This window comes from Mauremys reevesii, linkage group 12, assembly GCF_016161935.1.
Source record: "Mauremys reevesii isolate NIE-2019 linkage group 12, ASM1616193v1, whole genome shotgun sequence".
Taxonomy (NCBI): domain Eukaryota; kingdom Metazoa; phylum Chordata; order Testudines; family Geoemydidae; genus Mauremys; species Mauremys reevesii.
The window spans coordinates 6,020,413-6,047,377 of NC_052634.1; the positions used below are offsets into that span (position 1 = coordinate 6,020,413).

The 26,965-nt window shown below is 39.8% G+C and overlaps 1 protein-coding gene across 2 annotated transcripts in view; it reads right to left on the minus strand.

The window, feature by feature from the left end:
• The window catches only part of SIK2 (salt inducible kinase 2), a 108,265-nt gene that overhangs the window by 78,359 nt on the left and 2,941 nt on the right, over positions 1–26,965 (minus strand). For both annotated transcript variants that reach the window (XM_039496390.1, XM_039496389.1), the window contains exons 2-3: positions 17,253–17,369; positions 8,904–8,967 (exon numbers count right to left, since the gene is read on the minus strand). In XM_039496390.1, the coding sequence (XP_039352324.1) occupies positions 8,904–8,967; positions 17,253–17,369 (181 nt within the window). The remainder of the gene's footprint in view (positions 1–8,903; positions 8,968–17,252; positions 17,370–26,965) is intronic.

A 26,965-nucleotide genomic window follows, 5' to 3' on the forward strand; every position in this document is an offset into this window, starting at 1 on the left:
TGGCAATAATAGAAAATGGTTAAGCTGTTGCAACTGCGGGCAAAACAGCAGAATCTTTAGTGAATCAATAGTGAATATTTTTTTATTAAAAGTTCAAAACTAATGGGAGAAAAACAAAAATACCAAACCCCTAAAGTATATAACTTTAATTCTGATCCCAGAATCACTGCAAAGACTTCTTTCAGAGAAATCTCGGGGTTAGAACTAAAAATTGTATGTGAACCTGAGCTATCTGCACAACAGACTGTCTCCAATACAGAAGATGCACAGGGAGATTATGAGGGAAACAGAAAAATGCAAGGAAACACTTACTCTCAATGTCCCCTTAGATGTCATAGGAATTCCATGGAAAATATACATCTATTTAGTTTCTTATAATAATAATCCATCAGCATATGATCTCAATGCTTCCAAGAGATATTCTAATTAAGCTCTATTCTTGGTTGTTGGGGCTACATGGCCTTCTTAAACTGAATGCATTTTTTAATTCCAAAATCTGAGTCCATAAATCCTGGGACATGCTGGGTATAGAGGTAGACTTCTAAATCCAAAGAAACTCCTGACAGTCAACCAACTAAGGCCCGAATTTCACCTGAAATGTTCCTAATCACCTACATTTCCCTGTGTCCAAGAAAGAAAGAAAAATCACCAAAACAATGAAATAAACAATTTAATTACCTACAAGTCTAAAAGCAGGATTCAGGAAGCATGGTAGGGGAGGATTTAGAGATGGCTGGGGTTTCACACACAGCCTTCTTGGCCCTAACAATGTCACCTGGGGGCAGAGTAAAGGGGCTGCCTGCTCAGCAGGCTCCAGGCAGTGTCAGGGTTTTTTTAAGCATGTTACTCAGTTAACTACCTGGAATATATTTACAACAAAAAAAATTGAGTCAATGTGTGTTTTATTCCCCTAGGATGAAGTAGATAAACAGCTCCAATACACTACAGAACTACAAACATAAATAAGAGGTCATTCTAACAGCAGAGACCTTCCGAGCTCTCTCTAGTCAGATGCACTTACAAAAATACTCTAGGACAAGATGAATTAGTTGCTCAAATACCATAGTTATTGACACTTCATAAGGACAGAGAAAGAGGCATACATAAATATCAAATGATCTTCTGCCTATCTAAACTAACATTTGGGAATATTAAGATGATATTCTTTTTTTAAATCTATTACCAAGAATGGTCTGTTTATAAAGATAAAATTGTAAACGTGTGATAAATATTTTAACTTGAGAAAATGATCAAACTTTATACAATAATAAAAAAAATCTCAACGCTGAATTCTTCTTACAAACACCAAGAGACCTGTTTTTTAGACCTGCTAACTGTCAGACACACACAGCACTTACTGTAATTTCTATGAGGAGTAAGGAGTCGAATAAATTTCACTCCCAATGCACACAGTTCTATGAACTTTCTTTCTGCATAGTCAAGATTATAGGAAGATTACAGGAATGATAATTGCAGAAAATTTCCATTAGCAAACACAATCTAGCTATGTAAAGAGTCCAGGCTTATTGAAACAAACAGCATTTAAGGCATCATTCAACCCCCAATTAAGTCAATGTACAGTGTCTCATTGATTTCAGTGGAGATGAATCAGGCCCTTAACACAGATGACATGAATTACTTGTTCTAAAATTCCATATATGTATGCTAACAGCAAGTCTGTCACTAGCACCACTATCTGTTTTATAGATTAATCAAATATAGCTAATTTTGAATAAAAATTCCTTATGAAATCACAAAATGTAGGTAGCCAGTTTGTGTAGCAGGAATGATCACATCTCAACTGCACAACAGCTCTGTGGTGCTGTGTAAGATTTGGGGGGAAAAAGGGCACAGGGATTGTTTAGAATGTTAGAGGAGCAGAATCCCCCCTCCTTTACTGGAGATTCCCAGAAACATTTCTGAGGTTAGAGAATCCTATAGCAGATGAACAGTGTTTGTAAATGGGATAACATTCTTTATATACTTAAGGAAATGGCACAATGAATATTATGTCAGATTCCCCTTTCCTGATTCTCAACATTTAGGAACAACTAACCAGTCTCTGGGCTAGACCACCACATTCCTGCCAGAGCGACTCACTGCACACATGGGAGTCAAGAGAAAGCAGCTTTCGGCCATTCTTTGAGAGGTAACACACTGTACTATAAATAAGTGTAATGTGCGAATATAGCTTAGAAGTGATGCATTTAAAGATCTAACTGATGTTATGTTCTGTATGTTTCCTCTCTGTAACCTCACTTGGTAGTAAAAACCTAGTTTAAAAAAACAGAGGGACTGCTATAATTAATTTATTATGCAAAAAGAGTCAGTCTGTTGCTACTGGAGTGAACTTTATCTCTGCCTTCTTCACAGAGGCAGGTAGCATTTGATGCAACAGCCTACTTGCTGAAGGCTGAGATCTCAACTCTGTACAGAATGGGTCTCACAGGGGACTTGTGTACACAGAGAGGTCACTGAGGACATAATGACCCAAAGATAAGTGGCTGGTAATGTCACAGTAAGGTCTCATGTGTCTGCCACTCCTTCAGAGCTCTGACAATTATTTAATATATAGTCTAGTAATACTCAGAGCCACAGTCTGGATGAGAACCCTACTGTAGTAGGCACAGATTACCTACCATCCATTCTAAGGTTTTCTATAGTGCCCACAAACACAGTACATGCTATGACAGCACAGAACAAGAAAGGAGCCTGGGAATCATTTATGCAATTGCAGGATTGCAATAAGGGGTTAGCTTCAGGACTCTGGGGTCTCCCTTTTTCCCCCCCCATCTTGCAACCTGAGGCCTGAACAAAAAGCTTTAAGGCAAATGTTTTAAAGTTTCTGAAACACACTGAAGAGCGACAATCTGACAAATTGCTCAATAAATCCAATGGCTACAGATTCCAAGATTCAGCAAACCCCTCCTCTGCCCTCCTGATCTCTTCCTTCTGAAGCTTCAGAAACACTGAGCCTCATTCTCCATTGCCTTGCAGCTTGTGTAGTCATTTACTCCAGTGCAAAGTAGGTGTAAAATGCTACCAGGTCAGAATGGTACCATTTTACATCCAGTTTGCACAGGTGCAAGTGATGAAAAGTTGCAGAGCTTGTCTACACTTGAAACACTGCAGTGGCACACTCACTACAGTGACTGGAGGGTTTCTCCAATTGGTATAATTAATCCACCTTCCCAAGAGGCATTAGCTAGGTCAATGGAATAATTCTCCCATCGACCTAGTGCTGTGTACACAGGGGTTAGGTTAACTTAACTCATCGCTCAGGGGTATGGATCTTTCACACCCCTGAATGACATAGCTGTGTCAACTTAACTTTTGAGTGTAGACCTGGCCTCGGATGGCTTATAATCACACTAACAGGCTTTTCTAGTAAGCAGGTTAGGGTAGTGGTAAGAACTGGGAGCTAAAGCCAATTGACACAAGCACAGAATCCCCTATCACAGGGGTAGGCAACCTATGGCACGAGTACCAAAGGTAGCACACAAGCTGATTTTCAGTGGCACTCACACTGCCCGGGTCCTGGCCACCGGTCTGGGGGACTCTGCATTTTAATTTAATTTTAAATGAAGCTTCTTAAACATTTTAAAAGCCTTATGTACTTTACATACAACAATAGTTTAGTTCTATATTATAGACTTATAGAAAGAGACCTTCTAAAAATGTTAAAATGTATTCCTGGCATGTGAAACCTTACATTAGAGTGAATAAATGAAGATTTGGCACACCACTTCTGAAAGGTTGCTGATCCCTGCCCTATCATATTAGTGCTGAACGATACTAAGTACTGCTGAATACAACCTACTAGGGTTAAGCATGAGACTTGAATTTCCTGGGTGGTGTAATAGTGCATGGTCATCCAGCAGGATGTATAACCAGAATCAGTAAAACAATAGGATCACTTTCACAATGCAGTTTGGGGACCTTAACTCATGACCTCTGCCAGAAGGGTAGAGATGTTTATTAATCTGGAATTTTCATGATAAATAAAAAGCACGGAAAATATAAAATCCTACTGCACAATTCTAACAGAAGACAAATTTAATGTTTAGTTAAAAAACAGACTAATAGTAATATTGTCTTCTTACACAGAACCTGCAGCACATCGTGCTGTTCCAAGTTCTATGCTTTGCTGGTGCACGTCAGTCTTGGCCTGGTGCCCCATTCATCATCTTCATTATTTCAGCTCTGAGCCTTCCATGCAGCTTTACCAACACACACAAATCCTGACCTGCAGCTCTCCCTGCCTCTTGCTATTCCAGACAAGACCCTTTCTATGGCAGGGCCCCCATTAGCCATGCCAAACATATACTGGTTTTGTGATATGAACCAATATCTAGTAGGGACTGTGGTGGAGCTCACAAAACATTTTCAGCTGTACCCTAAAAAGGATGTGAACTCCAGCCCCTAGAATATACTGGCACATCATCCCAGATTGCCAAACAGTATTTAAAAAAAAAAGTTTTATAAGAAGATGTAGAAATCCTTATCTAAGGTGCATCTAATTCCATTTTCATGTACTCAGAAATCCTGCTTTAAACATTCACTTTATGTTTTGCAATCCTAAATCTCCCCAATCCTGTTCCCTGTTCATTAGGTACTAACTCAATCTCACACCAATTACAGGAAGACAAGGTGCACAGACTGATATATACAACATGGTTATATTTCAACAACAGTCACTGCTTAAGAAAAGCCACATTTCCAAATCACAAACAAAAAATAGTAGTTCTGTCTTTTCCAGCAGGCTGACCTCTCCATCCAGGTATCTTCTCCCATTCCAACAGATCAGGACTCTAAATGCTGATCATATCCTGTCACATCCAAGACCATACACCATCCTGCTATTGTGGAAGCACAGCCAAATAGAAAAGGTCTCATTCTCACCCTATTCCCTTTCTGAACCCATTAACTCTTGCATCTACAAAGTTGCTAATGTAACTAAGTCTATACCCAAATATTCCCAACAGTTTAGGGTAATATACAGAAGCCCAAAAGAAAAGGATGCCAAAATCTGCAAGGTTAAATTCTAACTGTGCTAAATCTTTTAAGACCTCTGGGAGCACTATTTCAATAGATATATTTAAAGGTGACTGGAAACAGACTAGCTGAGTGACAGCATCATCTTGTTTGCACAGGAATAGACCTTGCTCTTTCTAATACCTGCAGACTGGCAAATCTAAACTCTCATTACACTGAAACGTTGATATCCCAGAGTAGCCTATTTGGACTGACTACTCTGAAGACCTCTAAAAGGCCAGAACCAGGCACAGCTGTGTTACATTACCACCCAAGACTGCCAGAAGGGCCCTAAAGACCCAATATGTAATGAGGGCTCTGCTTACTCTATTGTCAGGCATCTGTCATTTTAGGACAGCCCAAATCTTCATCAATTAGAAAGGATTTAACAAGCCCAAGGCCTGGTCTACACGGAAAAGTTAGGTTGACCCAGCTACGTCATTCAGAGGTGTGCAAAATCCACAAACGGTTAAGTCAATCTAACCCCAGGTGTACATAACACTTGGTTATAGTATAGTATAGTAGTATCTACACTGAAGCACCACAGCACTGCCGCTGGAGCATTTAAAGTGTAGACAAGTCTTAAGTCATCCCCACTGCATCTGTGAGGCAACAGGCCAACCACCACTATACAGGAATATTGAATGTAAACCTTTATTCTCTGTTAGGCTACGGATATCAGGTTTTGGGGCTGAGACCTTCGTGTGCTATGGGCAGCCACTTATTCAATATTCTTGTGCTGTTAGCAACCAAATGTCCAGAAGTTCTATGGATTGAAGGTGGCCCATCTTCAGTGTCCAGTGCCAGCCACCTAAAATGCCACCACTGAAAATGAGAGAATCAACATTTTTAGGCAAAAACCACAAGCACATACTTGGCTTGCAAATAGAGAGTACATCAACAAACAAAGATATGGAAACAAAAACCCTCAGTAATTTAATTACTGGCCTGGAATCTGCTGACTGCCTGTTAATTGTTTGAGCTCTCAAACTGCTAAGAGACCACCCTATGATTCCTGATTTTTTTCACCCCATATGAGGACATTCACAACCACAGCAAATATATCCAGAAATGTGAGTGTCTTTAGGAAACCCTTTCTTTTTCACAATCCTATAACAACTTAAAAATGAAGCTCCCAATCCTCTCCCTCCGGTCATGTTCATAGACAACTAGAGATCTGTGTTAGACATTGAATTCATCTCCCTTTGAAATATTTCCAAATGTTCAGAAGATGTGAAAAAGCTTCCTTCACATCTTGTTATCCTAATGAAATGATGGAGATTCTTTATTACTACCATTGTGGAAAGAACACCTTGCTGGAATGTCCTGCCAGGGAAAGGCCAGATACATGTGTGAGATACTAAATACCTGTGTGAGAATTGCTCAGGAGGCTCCATACTCCAAAATTCTACTTCACAGTTCTCACTCAGTTTTATTTGCTGCAAAGGGAATTCTGTTTATTGGAAGATTCTGATATGACAGAACTGTTTTCTGATCCCAGCAGTGAAAACTGGCAAGGCTAGAACAGCAAAGAGCCTGTGCGGCCAGAGGAAACACTGCCTTCTACATAACCACACGTCATGACAGAGCCTCTCGGCATATGATTCTTTCAATAGCAAAACCCTCAGACCGGAAAAATAACAGAAAAATAGAAACTACAGGATGAAAGCATAAGGCCAATCTCTATCCAAAGTCTTTTTCCTAGCTATATAAAGGCAGCAATAATTGGTAATGGGGAAAATGATAGCAGATTCCCCAGAGATATCTTGTGAAATATCAACTATTCCCTCATGATAAAGAGGGCAGTACAAGGTCATTTATTTTAGGAGGAATGCTTCTTTTCTCAGGTAACTTCAGAGAGCAAACCTTTGACTCTTGTTGCATAAAGCCCGGGCTCGTTATCTATTATGCTTGCAAATCTGATGGAGAGAGGACACCACTACTTTGTTTACCCTTTCTTCCCTTCTATATAGCCAGAACTACTAAGTCCCAGAATCTAAAAATTACTCTGCCCTCTGCTTCTGGAACTGTAGTCCACACATAAAAATAATTTCTGGGCCAACGTTTTTCACTAACTACTAGTTTTAAAACGATCAAAAAGGAAAGGAAAGTCTGCACGTTCCTTCTGCTAAGATGTCATCATTTGGAGAGTATACAACCTGGGACTCAGATGCATCGAGGTGACTTCTTTATTCAGCCTTTCCTCATGGTTACAGTCTTCAGAGACCAACGGAAGCAAAACAACTCTTTTTAAAGTATCACAACAAGCAAAATGCCAAATTTCATTTGAATTTATTATGAAAATCTTGTCCCCACTCCAATTTCAGTGCTCAAAGACAAAACTGAAACAAGGTCAGGTTCATGTTAGCTGAACTTACCAGAATTTATTGTACAGTGACTCCGAGCAGCTATGAATAAACACTCCCCATAGGAGCCACGTTAAAAAAGTAAGTCTGATGACTGAAAAAGGCTAGAAACAAGAGTGCTTTAGCTTACCTGAAATATGGTTTGGGCCACTACTCATTGTGACAGAAGAACATCTAGCATGTTATGTAGTAAGCGTAAACCCAGATCCTGATCTCCATTACACTGGTGTAAATCTGATAACTTTGTCTTCAACTGAGTTGCACCATTGTAAATGAGATCAGATTCTGGCCCATGCTAAGGGCTAATGCAATCAGGAGAATCTCAAGTAGGACTACAGAAGTTATTATAACTATGTATTCGGCACTGGTTCAACCGATTCTGAAATATTGTGTCCAGTTCTGGTGCCCACAGTTAAAGGATGTTGACAAACTGGAGCAGGTTCAGAGAAGAGTCACAAAAATGATTAAAGGATTAGAAAACATGCCTTATAGTAACAGACTCCAGGAGCTCAAGCTATTTAACTTAACAAAAAGAAAGTTAAGGGGTGACTTGGTTACAGTCTAGAAATACCCAAGTGGGGAACAATTATTTAGTAATAGGCTCTTCAATCTAGCAAAGAAAGGTAGAACAAGATCCAATGGCTCAAAGCTGAAACTAAACAAATTCAGACTAGAAATAAGGCATAAATGTTTAACAGTGAGGGTCAACCACCATTGGAACAATTTACCAATGGCCATGGTGGATTCTTCATCACTGTAATTTTTTAAATCAAGATCGGATGTTTTTCTAAAAAAGAGTGGCTCTAGGAATTACTGTGTGTTATACAGGAGGTCAGATTAGATGATCACAACAGTCCCTCCAACCTTGGAATCTATGAATCTACATTGCTTTTTAATATACAATCAACTCTGCTAGAATAACACCACATTTCCTGAACAGAATTTTGTTACATTTTGTTAAAAATGCAATGCTTAATGTAAGGTTTAACAAACATTTTTGTATTTCAGTTAATAAAATGAGGAAAACAGTTTCAACTAGAGTCACAGCTTTTCCTTGGCAGAGAAATGAGAAAGTGTGCCCTACGGTATAAATGTCCCCAAGGCTTCAATTTACATAAGAACAGCCACACTGGGTCAGACCAATGGTCCATCTAGCCCAATATCCTGTCTTCCAAAAGTGGCCAGTGCCCGATACTTCAAAGGGAATGAATAGAACAGACCAATTATCAAGTGATCCATCCCCAGCTTCTGGCAGTTGAGACACCCAGAACATGGGGATGCATCGCTGACCACCTTGGCTAACAGCCATTGAAGGACTGATCCTCCATGAACTTATTTCTTTTTTGAACCCAGCTGTCTTCTGGCCTTTACAACATCCCCTGGCAATGAGTTCCACAGGTCGGCTGTGTGTTTTTTATTTTATAAAAACTGATCCAGTAATATGAAATAACCTGCAGAAGTAAATGATTTAATATTTTAACATTACAATATTCTCTTGCTTACCGAAAATTTCTCCATTTTTGGCATATTCTGTCACAAGGTACAACATGCTTTTGGTCTCCATCACCTGTTGGAGAAATTGCACATTAGTTTAGTTGGAGAAGGGTAAAAACTACATAAATAAAGCTATTCCAGCCTTTCTCCCCCAGAGGAAGTCACTTAAATCTCAAGCCTCTAAACACGTACACAGATGCTTAAATTTAGTCACGTGACTGACTTCAACGGGGCTACCGTGTGCTGACGGTTAGCCAAAGGCTTAAGTATTTTGCTAAAATTGGAGCCTAAATGACAACTTAGATTTGATTCTTAGTCCCAAATAATAGCTATGAGAAGCTAACAACTCCAAATGCTAACTGAGTCAACAGACTTGGCCTGAAAGTGGTTTGCACTTGAGCCAACATGTCTGAGGGACTGTTCTGCTTAACTCCTCTTCTGACTTGCTGGAAAATGATTAGTGTCTGTGGACAGGAAAGAAGCCTGGAGCCCTTGCTGCCCTCAGTCGTCATGGTGGAAAAAACAACGCATTGCACGTTTGGGAAAGACTGGCTAATTCGATAAATCACGAGATTCCATGGATACCATAATGCAACTGTGTGCAGTACAGAAATAGAACCATCACATCCCCAGTTTCACCTTTCTGGAAATTTTACAAACAACTTAAAACTTCTTTCCTCGGACATCTATAGCCCTGATCCTGTCTGAGTGACCTTTTCCACAAGTTTCAGAGTGGTAACCGTGTTAGTCTGTATCAGCAAAAAGAACGAGGAGTACTTGTAGCCCCTTAGAGACTCTACGGTGCCACAAGTACTCCTCGTTCTTTTCCACAAGAATAGCCTGTTCTCAATTTGGAAATACTGGACAAAAATCTACATCTCTAAATTTGACATAAAAATTTCTGCGCTGTCCCAAACAAGGGGATTTCACCTAAGAATTCAGGACACAAACTTGCCAAGAAATCTACCCCCAAAAGGAAAACTTCCTTGATTCCACTGCAGTTTTTCTTCCTATGCATCATCCTAGCTTAATCTTTTAAATGCTCCCTCAGTAGCTCATTACACAAGTAGCAGGACCAAAAACAAACTGAAAAACTGTATTTTAAAATAAAAATAGTCATTTAGGATTTTTTTCTCCAGCAGGTTATAACAATTTGAGTGTCAGTCACATTTTGGACCTCAACAATTTTAACAAACCTGAGCACTGTAATTTGTTAAAGACAGACCAACCTGAGTAAGTTGTGGGCACAGCCTCCTTTAATCAAGATTTTCCGGCTTTTTATTTATTCACAATATGGAAACTATTAACAGTTTCTAGTAAATTATTTTTGGAGAAATGTGTTTTTCTTCTTAGGTTTTAAAATATATTTTAACATGTTGTAGCCATGTTGATCCCAGGATATTCAAGAGACAAGGTAGATGAAGTAACATCTTTTAATGAACCAACATCTGTTGGTGAAAGACAAACTTTCAATCTACACAGAGCTAAAGAACAAACAGATGAAGACATGCTCTGTGCAGCTCAAAAGCTTGTCTCTTTTCTTACCAACAGAAATTGGTCCAGTAAAAGATATTACCTCACTCACTTTGTATCTCACATATCTTTAACAGAAAATTATAAAACCCACATGAATTACCGAAAAGATTTGATATAGCTCTACAAATAGAACATAATGCCTGATCTTCAGAAAGTCCAACCATATCGGGGTCCTTATTTAATTCGATAAAGGTCCAGAGTGCATTTTGCCTGTAATTTTCTTTTTGAAAAACACAATAGTATGGAAAGGTTGGTTGGTTTTTAACCCAACACCTGGAGGAGACAGGACACGTCAATACTATATTTTCTACACTAGAAAGCCATGAATTTGGTCCCCTTTTTGCCCAGTCCCCTCAAATAGGGAGTTCTAAGACTCACATTGTGGGCATACTACTATGATGGACACATTATATGTGGATAGATTAGAAAGACTCAATGTTTTTGACATGCTAATGTTACTTTTATCTACTTACCTATCTACCAAATGTATTTCTAATGTACCAATGACAATAATATCTAGGAGGCAAACATAAAATTAAAAGTTGCAATACTTTTGTCCGTAACTGTCCTTGCTTCCCTCCAGTCCCTAATTTAACTGCTTTCCACTCCTCCCTCTCCCTCGTTTTTCTTTTTTGTCATTCATTTAGGAGATTGTGGTGAATCTTACTTATGCTAGCTACTAATTTTATCCCCTAACATTTGCCTCTATTCTATGAATCACAAGTTGATTTTAAACGGAAGTGCCAGACTATTTCCCATAAAATGAAATTAAAGCTAAACAAGACTTTGCTAAATCAAGCCCTTTGTTTTTATTCAGTTGAATAATTCTGTCATCAAAGGGTGGATCCTTTATGTGAGCAATCCCATTGCCTTCACAGGGCTGCAGGATCAGGCCTTCAGTTTGAATGCCAAGAGGTTTTTCCTTTTGTTTTATTTTCTGGTGCTTGTAATTTGAGTTAAACATATTTCTTGCATGAGATTTCAAATAAGAAATCAGTTGAAGCACCAATCATGAAATAAATTGGCCTAATTTTACTAAAAAGATTGTTGACAGGGAAGTTAGGCCCAAAATGTAGATTCTGTAATATATAAAGATGTAGATTCAGATCAAAATCTTACTCTGAAATGCCAGTAACCCAAAATGCCATGGCATCATGTTTGTATGAATAACAGAAAATGAAAGATACTAGAAACAAACATGAAACTGACTAATCTACTTTTACCATCCAATTTAAGTGAAATGCAAAAGAATACAGTATAAATAGTGAAAAGTAATATAGATTTTTTAAGAAGTCTTTCAAGTCTAGAGTTTGATCGTCCAGGTTCCTCAAGTCTTAAGTGGGAGGTGAAAAACTTAGAAGAAGCTAGAGCTAAAAGCTATAGAAAGACTATAGACGCTTCTTCTGGTATATGTTTAATAATTTCAGACATTTTCTAATAGCTGGAGTGATTGTATTTGGCCATTAATGTTTCAAAGTTTGCAGTCCTGAACTGTAAGGTCACTGAGGAGTAAGTTTTACAACAAAAAGATCCAATCTCTTCCAGTCCTTGTTATATGGAGTGGATCTGGAGTGGTGTTGTCTGCCCCGTTCATTCATGGTCTCTACCACCAGAGAGTTTGGCATTGGGTGTGAAAATAAAAATTCCATTTTCTTGGAAGGGACCTTTTTTTTTAATCTGCTCTTTTGCAAGAGGGCAGAATTGTTGCTGGGGTTTGCCATATAGTCTTGGCTGGGTCCATGAGAGCCTCATTTATTGGGGGAGTAATCTTGGAAGAGGCTGAAGTTTGGAGGATGTCCAACCACTTATGTTGAGACTTTGCAACTTCTTCCAGCGGTATACCCAGTGAGTCTGCAATCCTCTTAAACAGTTCTTGGAACTGTTTAAAAAGTCATCCCCATCATAGGTGGTGGGGGCATAATAGTTTCATCCAGAGAGACGAATGAAAAACCGGCAGATGCAGTGATTTTCTGATCCAAAGTCTCCTCCACTTTCTCGATTGCCTCTTCCAGGGATTCAGCGGGTCGAGGTACTGAAGGCGATGGAGAATGCCTTGACCTCTCCCTGTATGGACTGGGAGGCTTAGGGTAGTGTTGGCGGTACGCTGCCCCTGGGTCCCAGTAGGGCCACTGAGGTGGGAATGACATTGGTGGCAGCATCCAGGAGTGTCTGTACCATCCTTGAGTTTCAGCTCTTGGGTGGTACTGATATTATTCTTGTGGACCCAGTCTGGTGGCCGTCTATATAGGCGAAGAGCAATGGGAGGAGTAGATTTTCCCTTCCTCATCATCATCCTTGTCACTGGATAAAGGAAGAGCTGATCTGGTTCGTGCAGCGAGTTGGCATGGTACCAAGCATGCTGAAATAATGTCGGTGCCGAGGAGTGGAGACCGCGGTGTTGACGAGACTAAAAGGTCTTTATGCTGGAGAAACTGCTGCAGTATGGAGAGTATCAGTTCTGAGCAGGGTGCTGTCAGTGGTATTGATGCCTTTACCGCAGTTGTCAGTGCCGAGGGTTGTACACTGTGGAGGCAGGAGGTGACGCCATAGATTGTAGCACTGCCAAGCTGCTCAGCGCCGCTGCCGCATGTTTCAGTGGCTCTGGCGTACCGAGGCAGAGATTGTAGGTTTCCCTTTTGTGCCTTTGACTGAACCCACCCGCTTAGGGTCTTTGGCTTGCACGGTACCGGATGGTCCCGCTGCCTCAGAGGTGGGTGGTCTTGGTGCGGTCAGTACCAAAGGGGTCTAATGGGTCAGAGAACTACAGGTCATATGAGGTAACCGTCCTGTCATCTTCAAATCTGTGTCCATATGATCCCACTCTAGGTAACGGATAAGCACTCTCTCATCTAGAAGGTGGGATTTAGAAGTCCTGGCAGCCACTAAATAAAGTGACTATAACACTGTTCTATCAAATTTGGTGTAGCTGATGTAAACTGACCAATTACTGAGGAAAATGACGGTGAGATTATCTTCTGAGATAATCTTGGCTTCTTGCTGGGTGAGTACACAGAAGATTGTTGCCAAAGGTAGGTGGGTGTCCTCTGTCTGGACTGTCTTTGGTATCTAAAGAGCTTGAGGTTTGGGGCTGAGGTGTAGGGGCAAACAGGTCATCATCCTCCTTAACTTGAGCAGAGAAACATGATCTTAGATCTAGGATGAAGGAACATCATACCTGCAGAGTGGGGGAGTGCATCCAGTAGAGAAGAGACTCCTAAAAAAAGATTTAGGCATTATAGTGGACAAATAACCCAACCTGAGATCCCAGTGTGACAATATGGCAAAAAAGGGGTAATTTGAACCTTGGGTGTATAAATAGAAGAGTAGTGAGGTGATTTTACCTCGGTATACGGCATTGATGAGACAGATACTGGAATACTGCATCCAGTTCTGGTGGCCTCATTTTAAAAATGAGGCTGAAAAGTTTGACAAGGTGTGGAAAAGAGCCAGAAATTTCTCCCAGAGGCAGTGCTGATCTTTGCGCTGACTTTGGTATTGTGAGTTTGGAGATGCGGATCAGTGCCAAGTGTAGTGTCATCAGTGCTGAGCATCACTTGCCCCTACCGAATGAACAAGCTTAGCACTCTGTGCTGAGAGGAGAGAGAGGGTTTGAGTCTCTCCTTGTGGGAGAAGGGGGATCAGTACAGGCAGCAGTGTCTATCCAGGTGTTCAGATCTCGCTTGCCTTGGTAAGAACGCAGTACTGGTTCTCAGTGCCGGGGTGGGAAGTTGGCACCAAGATAGTCTTCGCTGGTTCCTGATCCTTGCCTGATGTGCTGTGGATTTTTGCCAGTAGCGAACTTGGATGTTGCCTGACATCTTGCAGTGGCATTGGCTAATTGAAACTTAGAGACCAAATCAATCTTGGACGTCAAACCTCGCTCTTTGGGCTCTGAAGTCCTTCTCATTGATTGTTTGAGTCTGAGAGTCTCTGGACTTAGTTGTTGAGACAGAAAGGGAATGTCATACAGAGCAGCATTCTAACACATGGCTCTCCCCGAGACGACAAACACAGCAGCTGTGGCCATCTATGAGTGGAATAAGTGTCACAGGACTGCCACAGTTTGAAGCCTGAGGGTTTTCAATCTGCCAGTTTAGGTCTGGATACTGGGTAAAAATACAGAAGAAAAAATTTAAATTTAAATTGGGGGGGAGGGAGGGCAGGGTGGTGTGTGTTGTTAATATAGAAACATTTTAAAAGGAGGAAATTGCAAGTAATTAATTTACAAGAGAAAATTCTTCTAAAAGGAAGGGGGTGAACACCACTTGTTTTATCTTGCTGCCATAGACAGTAAGAGGAACTAAGAGTTGCAGCCACTCTGCTCTTTCAGGCTGAGGGCACGCACTAAGGCAGGCACAGGACGCCTGTGGCCCAATGACCACCACTAGCTAAACATTCTGCTCTCATGCACGAGGCCCAGGTGGGTACCTAGACTGGGACTGACATGGACAAATACTGGAAGAAGAAATTTAACCTACCATAGGGCACCAACTGTACCTGAACAGCTCAATTCAACTGTTAAACTGCCATACTTGCAGGCTCAGACATTGGCATTATGTAATCACACACACACACACACTATATGCTAGTTCAGTATATAGTCAAAGCATTTGTATTGTAATGTAAAATGTAATAATTGGAGATAAACCAATCTCCTAGAACTGGAAGGGACCTCGAAAGGTCATCGAGTCCAGCCCCCTGCCTTCACTAGCAGGACCAATTTTTGCCCCAGATCCCTAAGTGGCCTCCCTCAAGGATTGAACTCACAACCCTGGGTTTAGCAGGCCAATGCTCAAACCACTGAGCTATCCCTCCCCCAGGAAAATGCCAGGCTAAAAAAAACAAAAATTACCATATATTGGCCCAAAAACTAAAAACTACTTTGTGCTTTTACAATCTGACCTGTGTGAAAGGCAGTGTGTAACTACAAAGCCCGAGGAGCAGCGGAGGGAAGGAATCACGCCTCCAAGTGGGGAATTGTCATGACAACAGCACACCAAAATGCTCTGTACCATATTTTTCTTTTTGAATGTATCCTCATAATTCCCCCTCCCTCTTACCAACCCCTTGAACTGTCACCCATGCACACACATGTAAGTGTAGAAATATTATATTCTTGAGAGCCAGAGGACCAAATATACTAAACGACAACCTGTAAGAAAGATGCCCCCCTCAACTGTACACACTATTCAGAGGCAATGCCAGGTGAGAAGCCAACTCCTCCAAACATCACATGAGGGAAGAAGAGGATGCTGAGATTCCTACCACAATGTGTTATCCCTAGACCCTATTTGGGAGATCCAGATTTCAAATTCAGCCTCTAGCTGGTAGGTATCTGAAAAGATTGAGGACCCATTCTCTTACTGTTCCCCCTCTCATCCCAGAGCTTCCTCTAGCTTTTGGGTTGCTGTGGAGAGGATGGGTTGTGTAGAATTTCTCAACTACTCTACTTCTGCCTTGGCCTCCACTTTTGAGTTTACCTCCCTTGTTAATAGTTCCAGTACTGCCCCTACTCAGAGCAGAGAACATCTGGATACCAATAAGACAAGCTGGCATTATAAGTCCCTAGTCATTTCATACAGATTTTGATTCAGCATCAGTGGGAAGTGTGTGTGGCATGCCTGATTAGATCAGAAGGACTAACTGTTGAATGCCTTGAAATTCTTTACACAATATATTGGGTTTTGATGCAAGCCTCAGTCTGCAGCAAACCTGATACACAACACCGTCCTGACACTGGAAAAGACTCAACAACATCTCTACACTTCAGACTTCAAGAAAGAAGTGTGTGCAACGAAGAACAAACCAAGAAACGTCTGAAACTGAACTCCTTCTACCTCATCTTTTTGTGCCAAAGTCTGTTGAATTATCAAGACAAGGCAAGGGCAGTTTCACCTTGAACTACGAATTTACCCAGCTGTATTGCAAACCCTATACATCCACTGAAACTAGTCAGCAGATACAAATCTGTTCATAATTACACAAACAGGGTTTACAGACAACTTCTATAGGTGGATCTGCAGCATCATGGTCTACTGTGTGTATACAGATTTCTTCATGACTTAGGAAAAATAAAGATCCAAATCATCATTTGCCCTGCACCTTGTGTACTTGCTTACACACACACACAGGAAAGGCAGTATTTTGCACTGATGTAAATGACTATACAACAATGAACTGGGACCTGGATTTTTAGGGCAACTTGGCAGTTCAAAGGATTGGGTTTAAGAATCTTCCACTTGCAGGTGGTTGGCTTGAATTGAATGTTAGCACTTATTGGCAGGTTGGTAACTTCCCTGAAAGGAGACTGGTGGGTTCAGTCCAGATCCCAGCGGACAAGATTACCAACAAGGGTGCCAAATGTTATGGCAGTGGGTTGTCTCAGCAGAAAAAACAAGAAAAACCAATGGCCACGCTCAGTTTAGGCACATAGGCAAAGTAATGTGAAGGAAACTTGCACAGCAGCTGCTCATACTGTACTTGCTCTGTGAATAAATAGGAGGTTCAGTCTCCAGGTATCTCTTGCACCTCTCACCAGCATTAAATCACCCAGTTTTTTACAAAATTAGATCTCAGGCACCTCTGGAGTTATTCTGTGAGAGGCAGACATGAATGCTAACCACAGAATGAATTAGGCCAATATGCTGCTGTGCACGCACAAAGATTAAAAACACACCCAAAACAACTCAACCACATAAAAGCTGAATGTATACTATGAACCAGCAGCCCATAAAATGTCACTGATGTAGAGGACTAGACATCCATAAACATTTGACACGAACAAATGGGGGGAAGGGAGAAGCAAGAGGATTGTAACTGTACCTGGTAGAGTTTTATTATGTGCGGGTGGTCAAGCATTTTCATTATCTGCACTTCTCGATAGATCTTTTCCAGGTTCACTGCATCCAGCTGAGATTTGTCAATTATTTTTATTGCCACCTGTAGCCAAGGAACAAAATTTTTTTTCTTTAAATCAATTTTCCAGTCTAGTCTACCCCTGCTTGTTAACAGGACACCAAATTTGTATGACTCTGGGTCATTTTTTTTATTTCAAAAATATACTTGCTATATCTTAGAATTTGATAATTCACTTATTTTTTATAAGGCACATAAGATATCATGTTGTTGATCTAGGAACTCAGCTACAGACCAAAATCTCTTTAGCATTGTCAATGGGTGCAGGCAGTACCAGCAGGTGCTTAGACAGAGGAGAAGAGACCTCAAGTGCCGCTTAATTTGTGCATGTGAGCAGGTGGACTGAAGTAATAAATGGAGAAACTGCAGCCTGATGACTGGGAACCCGAAGCAATATTGAGGGATGAAATAGCTTGACTGAGACTTCTTGCAGCAGCTCCATGTCACTATTTGGGACAATGCAATGATAAATTCTCAAACTAAAACTAGTCAGTATTTTTTCATTTGCAAAATACACTAGTAAAACCTTCAAATACAGCTTGCTTTGCTACCCGAGCCCAATCCTGCAAATACTTATGCACATGCTTAATTCCATGCACATAAGTTGTTCCAGGCAGCCAGGATTTCACCCACAAATTTTAAATCAAGTTTTGAACTCAAGTTCTTGACTCAGCACATGCCATCAAATCATACTTAGCTAATGCAATTCAGATTGTTAAGGATTTTTATTTCACTGTGCTTAACGTTCTAGATATAAGGATGTCTGTAATTAACCTGTTGAGAAAGTGTAAAATCTCTGCAGGGAAACTCATGTCAGTTACACAGAGCAAACAGAGTCCATGTTATTTAGAAGCTAGTTTGAGGTCCTACTGACCTCATTCCCAGTCAATACTGGAGAACTGAATTACACAGAACTATACTTAAAGGATTCCCAATTTCACCAAAAAAGGAAACAAAATGTTATGCGCTATGAAGAATGCAAGAGAAAATACTGAGAATATTAAACAGATCAACAGTGTCTCATCTTGAATATCATGTTAAAAGTGCAGAGATAGGCAACAAAAATCAGAGCCATTGAAAGACTTCCATAGGAAAAGAAAGAGAATATAGGAAAGTTTATAAAAGAGTGGTACAGGAAAGGTACATCAGTCCTGATATTCAATATCTTCAACAGGACTGGACCCAACTACCTGAGATGTTACAACTCCCCTATAACTACGACCTACAACTATAGATGCATTTCCCAGGAACCACAACTTTTTTAACTATAGGGAATGGCTGACAAGCACAAGAGATACATAGGTCCTCAAAGATATGTAGGTAACTAACTTGGATTGATTTCAATACACAGGAGGTGGACCTTACTACCTGAATAAGAATGATCAAGAGCATCACTGCATTAAGAACTAATTACTAAACTCAATTGACTTGGTTTTCCTCTCAATAAACCTCTTCATATACAGATACCTGCCCACCCCACCACTTAACACACAAAACATAAATAATTATATAACACTTAGTCCTGCCATGAGTGTAGGGGACTGGACTTGACCTCTAGAGGTCCCTTCCAGTCCTATGATTCTATGAATGAATAAAGTGATTTATCCTACTGAGTGGGAAGGGGGAGACAGAGATGCATTTTTAAAAACTTGGAATGTGCTCAGCTGTCACAGTGATGGGGATCATAAGTAGCCACATAGAAAGTAACAGGGTAAAACAGGAACACCTGAATTCTATTTCTCATAGTACAAGTACAGCATCCAATTAAATTGATAAATTTAATAAATAGGGTAATAATTTGAGCCCAAGAACTTAGTATAATTTTAAAAAGAGCCTTTACATGAATAATGAGGATATCAATAGTTGCTAGATAGGATCAAAGATATACTAGCAATATAAATACATGCTCTAGCATGTGGTACTAACTAGCCGCTGTTGGAGACATGATACTCCCTGAATCCCTCCTCTGTTATCTCACCTTGATAGCCTTTTACAACTCTATCCTGCTCTAGTATCTGCACTTGTATCTTGCTGCATTACCTCACTAACAAAGCCAGCCTTGACTGCCTGTTTGTCCACTTCTTCCAGATTAATCTTCATGCATAGAAGACTCAGAGGCACTATGGAATAGTTCAGGATAACATGTGCGCCTTCACATCCCTCCTCAAGACCCATTTCTACTGTGATGTGTATGGAAAACAATCACAAGGGCTGTCTTTTTGATTTGTTCGTAAAGTGCCTAGCACAAGGGGATCCTGGTCCATGACTGGGGCTCCTACGTGCTACCGTAATACAAATAATAAATACTACCACCACTACCATCTGACAATGGCTAGGAAGATGGCTAGTGGGGATCTCTATTTGATTGATTTGTAACTCAATTAAAAACAACCCTAAAGGATGCAGAACTATCTAAATACATACCTAACTAGTCTATGTAACCACTTTTCAATTTACCTTCATTCTCCTCCTTCCGATGACTTTACACCCATTTGTTGCGACTGGTCTTAAATTAGGCACTAATTTAATCTCCTTGCCTCAATCATAAAGTAGATAGATGAAAGGAATATGTATGCATTTCACTTGATTAGAATTACCCAAATACCCAAAGCTAACCACGCATGTAAGTCTTTGCCAGATCAGGGCCTAAGTTACTGTCTGTATTACTTCTTGAGGAGACTAAGGGTGGATATGATAGAGGTATACAAAATCATGAGTGGTGTGGAGAAAGTGAATAAGGAAAAGTTATTTACTTGTTCCCATAATGTAAGAACTAGGGGCCACCAAATGAAATTAATGGGCAGCAGGTTTAGAACAAATAAAAGGAAGTTCTTCTTCACACAGCGCAGTCAACCTGTGGAACTCCTTGCCTGAGGAGGTTGTGAAGGCTAGGACTATATCGGGGTTTAAAAGAGAACTAGATAAATTCATGGAGGTTAATTAAGTCCATTAATGGCTATTAGCCAAGATAGGTAAGGAATGGTGTTCCTAGCCTCTGTTTCTCAGAGGGTGGAGATGGATGGAATGAGAGAGATCACTTGATCTTTACCTGTTAGGTTCACTCCCTCTGAAGCACCTGGCATTGGCCATGTCGGTAGACAGGATACTGGGCTGGATGGACCTTTGGTCTGACCCAGTATGGCCATTCTTATTGTTCATACACTCTGTAGTTCACTTCTTGGTCACATATAAAAGCAGAGTGGTAAGCAAATTCCTTTTTTTGGTGTGAACATACACGATGTAGGAATAAACAAGGACGTAAACAAGAATTCAGTCTGTTAAAAAAAATTAAGACTCCCCCTCCACAATTTCTCTTTACTGCCAATAAAACTGATTTGTGAACAAGTTTATGCAGGCACAATTTCGTCAACCTATAAAACAAGTTTCCTAGAAAATTATAATAACCAAAAACAGACACCAAAAATAGAAAAAAATTCTCACACACACCTTAGGAAATATTTGCTTTAAAAAGTTATTCCTTATGTCAAATTTCCCCACTTTCTCTCATTTACTTTATAGTAGCTCACCGAAAAAGCAATATCAATCAGACACTGGAATTGGCCTATTATATTTTCTTAACTTAACAGGGCAGGTGTGCTCTGGGTGGAGCCCTGTTTCGAGCACCACTCAGCTTCCTCCCTCAATAAAAATAACGGAAACCACTACTTCTCACTTAAAAAGTTACCCAAAATGTCTAGGGTGATCCCTACCCCAAACTGATATTTCACTTTATCCAGATCCTGTCGGAGTAACAGATCACCTATTTTAGGTAAGCCAGGAGGATTTATATTCGTTTATTAGAGAAGTAGAATCCAAGTGTACTCATTTACCAGACAAGCCTAATTCAAGAAACCAAACCACCTTCTCTCAATTGTTTGTATGATCAATTTTTAATTTTCCCATTACTTACAGTAATAGCCTAATCTCTTCAGACCTCCCCTGTACATGGTGTCTTACACAGCATCAGTCTTGCCTCTTACTTCATTTATCCACACTAACCCTTTGCTCTAACTCTGTTCCTTAGCAGATGCAGATTGCAGCAGCTTTATCCATAAAGGAATTCCTGAGCACTTTCCATTTCCTCTCTGTTCTTTCCTTTCATTATTCTAGCCCATTTACTTTTGCCTTACACTTGAACCACTGCACACTTTTACCTCATTCTCTTCCTCTATCCCTTTATGAGGCTCCCTTTAATAATAACTAAAATAACTTTCTCTTGTTGCTTGCCTGCATCTTCTGTGTGACAAGACTAATGTAGAGAGGCTGGCAGGAGCGAAGTTGTGTAGGGATTCAAAGAGGAGAGCGCTTATGTCTGATATGAAAGGTGAGGGAAGGCCAGTAAAGGGTGCTGTAGTGGAGCACAGTCAGAGTGATGGAGCACACTAAGCTCAGGTCTATACTAGCTGGGGGGTCGACCTAAGATACGCAACTTCAGCTATGTGAATAGCGTAGCTGAAATCAGCATATCTTAGGTCGACTTACCTGGTCATGACGGCGGTGAGCCGACCGCTGCCGCTCCATCGACTCCGCTTCCGCTTCTCGCGAGCTGGAGTTCCGGAATCGACGGAGAGTTCAATCGGGGATCAATTTTATTGCGTCTACACTAGACGTGATAAATTGACCCCCGATAGATCGATCACTACCTGCCGTTCCAGCGGGTAGTGAAGACCTGCCTTTAGTATCCGTGGCAGCGTTCTGGACAACCTGAAGTAAGGAAGCAGCAAAACTCTGCCTTCCTAGGCTCTTATTTCATCTTTTTCAGTTCATCCAAAATGCGGTCACTCTTTAATATACACTTTTGTATTTTGGATTTCCATTCCTCCCCTCCCCCAGGAAAAAAAAATCTAGTATTTATATGGCTTGCAATTACAAGTTCCTGCAGTGAAGCATGTAAGTTCCTTGAATTGAAAAAGTGAACTTAAGTATACAAGCTCTGCTGGTTTTTCCAACAGAGTTTGGCATTTCCACAATTTGCTCCTGTATTTGAATACAGACTCTCTACAGAGATTATAACACACTGAAGGAACATAACTATTTCAATGAAGAATGTTTCTGCTTTCAAGTCTGTCTATAACAATTTCCTATGTTGACAACTTTCTCCACGTACGTTAGGCAGTTACCAGCTCCCAATGTTAGCAAAAGTGCATGCCCAAAACAAAGTTTTTAAAAGATACAATTCAGCTGAGTTGTCTTGCAAACCATAAAGGACCTAATTCCTTAGTCAGACCTAGCGAAAGAAAGAAAGAAAGAGAGAAAGAAAGGGGGGAAAAGAACAAATGAGTTGTGAGAGGATAGAAAGGGTCTTCGTTTACCTGTAATCTCACTGACAGTTAATCTATACCAGATGCTTCTGTTATTTCAAGAGTAAATGTATAATTAGTTTTGCCATATTGCTGACTGAAGTTATTTTAAAAATGTACTTAAAATTGAAAAGTCTTTTTTCACATTTACTTGGCAAATTTCCTTGTGGTATTTGAACCAACTAAAAAACAAAAATAATCTCTGATCTGGGACCAACCATGCAGAGTTTCATCCCCAAGAGAGAATCTTCAGAAAACTGAGCATGTAAAAAGCGAGTTGTAGAATTGAGTCCTGCTGTAACATATATTATAGTTTAATGTTAAATTAATGTGCTTTCTTTGTGGCTTTCTGCCACTTCCTCCTTTTCCAAATGTTCCCCATTGAGAGGACATGCTACAGATGTTTAAAAATCTCCTAATAATACAACCGGCCTACATTTAGAAGATGGTGAAAAGACTGAAAATAATTCCTTCATTTGAAGGTCAGGAAGCCATACAGCTCCAAGAAAAATTCAGTCTTCAAGTCAAACTTTTCGGTGCAAATCCCAAGAAAATCTGTTCCAATGGCCTCCAAATAACATTAGCCTTCTCATACTAAATATCAGTCTCAGTTTCTAAAGAAAAATGCATTTTCATTAGAGACCAGCATGCCACACAATCTCATCAAAAAGAGTCTATTGTACTAGAGTTCTACATTTCCCACACTATCAAATAGCTGTTTATTGCAAAAATTCTATCACTATAACTTAATATTATTGCTCTAATAACCCTGCACTTACAGCTATGTAACTTGCAAATACCTGTGTCACATTTAGTTTTCATGTAGTGTATTCAGGTACAGTAGTGTGTCAAAGAACCTGACAAGCCAACACTTCCTGTGAAGTCTGAAAATGTGTTTATAAAAATCTTATCGCATTAAGAGCAAGAATGTTCTTTTAATGTCATCAAGCCTTGAACTTACATAAGTGAACTTGTTTTCGTATCTCCATATGACATGATCCAAACAAGTTCCAAAAAAATCAGTTTTGGTCACTTAAAATGTAATACTTGGTAGCCTTACAACTTTCCTTGGTTAGATCTACATTTACAAAGGCCTAACTTTGTGTTTAAAAAATGCAATTACGCTCTTTACAATTAGACTAATGGGCAAGTTACTCATCTGTATTAGGTGAACTCTGGTATAAAGCTGAATGGACAGTCCGCAAAACAGACAGATGCCGAATTAGCATCCAAACCATCCTCTATCCAGTGGTTTAATTATTATTACTAACAAACAAACAACAACAAAAATGAACTTCACTTTTAGTTTTTTTCTTACCACTGGTTGTTCCTAGGGGTTCCCTTCAAGGCCTTGTCTGCTCTAATGCTCTCTCTTTCCAGATAATCCCTTAGTATTTTCCTTTTCATTCTAGATGGAGTTAAAAAGCTGCCCCCACAAAATGAGTTAAGCAAACTTCAGCGTTTTATACAGTGTTCTATCACCTGCTGTGAGGGTAGGTCAACAGATGAACTCTGCCAACCTGTTAAAAATCCATGAACACATTCTTGCTTCAGTCAAATCTTTAAAAATCAAGATTTTCAGTATACAGATCACTCAACATGACAGTTGCCACACTGCCTCTTTGATCTAAAATGTAATTATACAAGTGTAAATTTATTTAGCTACATGCTAGATCATTTTTTTGAATTTCTGAAATAATCCCACGTGTGGTACTCTTGCTGACCACAAGTAGCTATGTATTGGCAACACAAAAAGCGTTTATATCAAATAATGTAGACCAATAAATATTAAAGGCTTTGTATTTCTAGTTCATCCAGAGACTTTATAAAAACATTAATGATAATGAACTGAATAAAATGTAGTGTGTACTCTCTTGCTATAGCTAAGCGCTAACAGTTTTTCTGAAACAAAGATGCAGTAAGGGGTGGCGCTAATTACAGAAATATTTTGTTGTCTATTCTCTAAAACAGGTTGAGGTTTTATATCAGGAATGACATTGTAATATATGCGTCAATATTTTCTTAATCTGAAACGGAGTATTACAGACATCTGGCTTCTCTGTTTCAAATGTTTAAAGATAGATTAGATACCTCAGCCTTTTTTAATACTGAATTTTTTTGCCCTTTGTTCGATCTGAAGGTTTAGAGAAAAATCACTAAGAAATACTATGCAATTACACATAAATGTGAAGTTGCACTTAGCACTGAGCTCTTTTTCACCAGCAATCTTAACAGTGTCTTGATTAAAACAAAACGTGGGTCAAATCCTATTTAGTTCAAATTGGAGATGCTGCTTCTGGCTGCAGCAAAGTCTTTAATTTTACATTTTTGCACCAAAACTGTTGAACTATGAAATCTTTCTCGGTGAAACTGAATATACAGCTCAGTAGCAATCACTAACGTTTTCCAGAAATGTCATAACATAGCACTAATCTTTCCAGTATACTGCATAAAAGTTTACCTGGTACATGACTGAATTTGCATTTCTCTAGCATGGTCAACCTCTATCTATGGCAACACATGCCATCACCCACAGCACACACCAAATTAAGGACAATTATGCAAGTCACATGATTCTAGCATACTCCTACAGTTAGGTTGCAAATCACTGTGTATTTGGCACACTCTCCCCACTACCACACACAACTTTCATGATTAAGAGTAATAAATGCTTTAAATCAGCTTAAAGGTGACCTGAAAAGGGGTAAAAAATGGTCTACACCTCCCTACCCCGCACTGCTTTTAAGATGCATAAAAGCCTAAAAGCTATTTGAAATCTTGCTTCAAAATATCAGGAATAGTAAGTCTTTCCTTCCTTGTTTTTGCTAGAGGACTACAGAATTGGAGTGGGAGCCTTCTCTGCCTTCAACTGAAAGGGCAGGGAACTGAAACTGCCAGGCATCTAAATTTAAACAGATATCAATGAAAAAAAGTTAGTCTGACTAATAATCCTTACTTTCAATTTTTCAAGATTAATTGAATTTCTATTTAGTTTTGATTCTACCGTTACAGTCCTCCAGAAAAAGAAGACTTAAACTTCTAATGTAAGGGAAATGCTGAATATCCTTCAGACCTATAAGAGACACAGCAAAAAAGGCACAAATCCAGATTTTCTCTTTTGCAGCTGCCATTTAGGTTACAGGGGTCAACCTAAAATCTTAGGCCCTGCCTAGGTTAGAGATATTTGCACGAGTGCAGTTACCCTGATGCAAGCTCCCTATGTAGACTCACTTTAATAGTGTAAAACATGGCTTACTCTGGTCTGGAATACGTCATGCTGGTGCAAGCCCCACGGAAACAATGGAGTGCTTCTACATCATGGATTTGCTCCAATGTAGCTACATCAATATTAGCTTCCCTTAAATCCGTTTGCGCTAAACCAATTGGTGGGTCACAACAAGGGGGGGCTGTTTTTTAAACTAGTGCACTTATGAGTATGTATCATGCATACACACACTTGATCAGCCAACCGTTCATCTAGTTCAACATTCTGCCTCCTAGAGAAGCCACTTTGGAGGAAAATACAACCATATATAATAGACAATTAGGCAATAACATGCCTATAGGAGAAGGTTTTCCAAGTTCAAGCAGCGGGTGGCTGACATACGTCCTGAACCATGAGGACTGATTAGTAAAAAGTGTTTACGATAGTTCATGGAGTGATAGCTTATATCAATATGCAGATGACTAACCATTTGAGTTTTAGGTTTAATGCCCTATATCTTGTAGGAAAGAGTGCCACAGGTTGGTTATGTATTTGAGTATTTCCTTTATCTGTAAGTTTATTACTTTTATAATTCCAGAGGGTGTCCCCCTTATATTAGGAGATAATAAGCAGCAGATTCAGTATGATGTTCTCTACCATTCATGTTTATACCTCATGTCACTACTTATCTCCTAAAACTAAGCAGTCCTAATCTTTCTGAGCTTCCCTTATGACTCTTCCAATGCTTCTAATTATTTCTGTTGCAATCTCCTATTTTTCTTATGTCCTCCTAAACATAACTTCTTCTCCTGTGTCCATATTCATGAACATAAACTGAATTCTCTGATCATAGGATATTTCTGTGATACAACAAACATGTGCTGTGTGCAAGAACCTATCAAAAATGCAGCTGCCTCCTCTGAAGCATCTAGTACTGACTGATCTTAAAGGCAGGTTACAGAACTACACCAACCATGGTTGAGAATACATTGCAGTTCCTACATTTATATTAACTTTCACATTTCTTCACTTCAGTGCTCAAATGCAACACTAAGGTTGCAGTTACAGGATTTCACACTCAATTTAGAACTAGTTTGCCATACTCTACCCTCTGG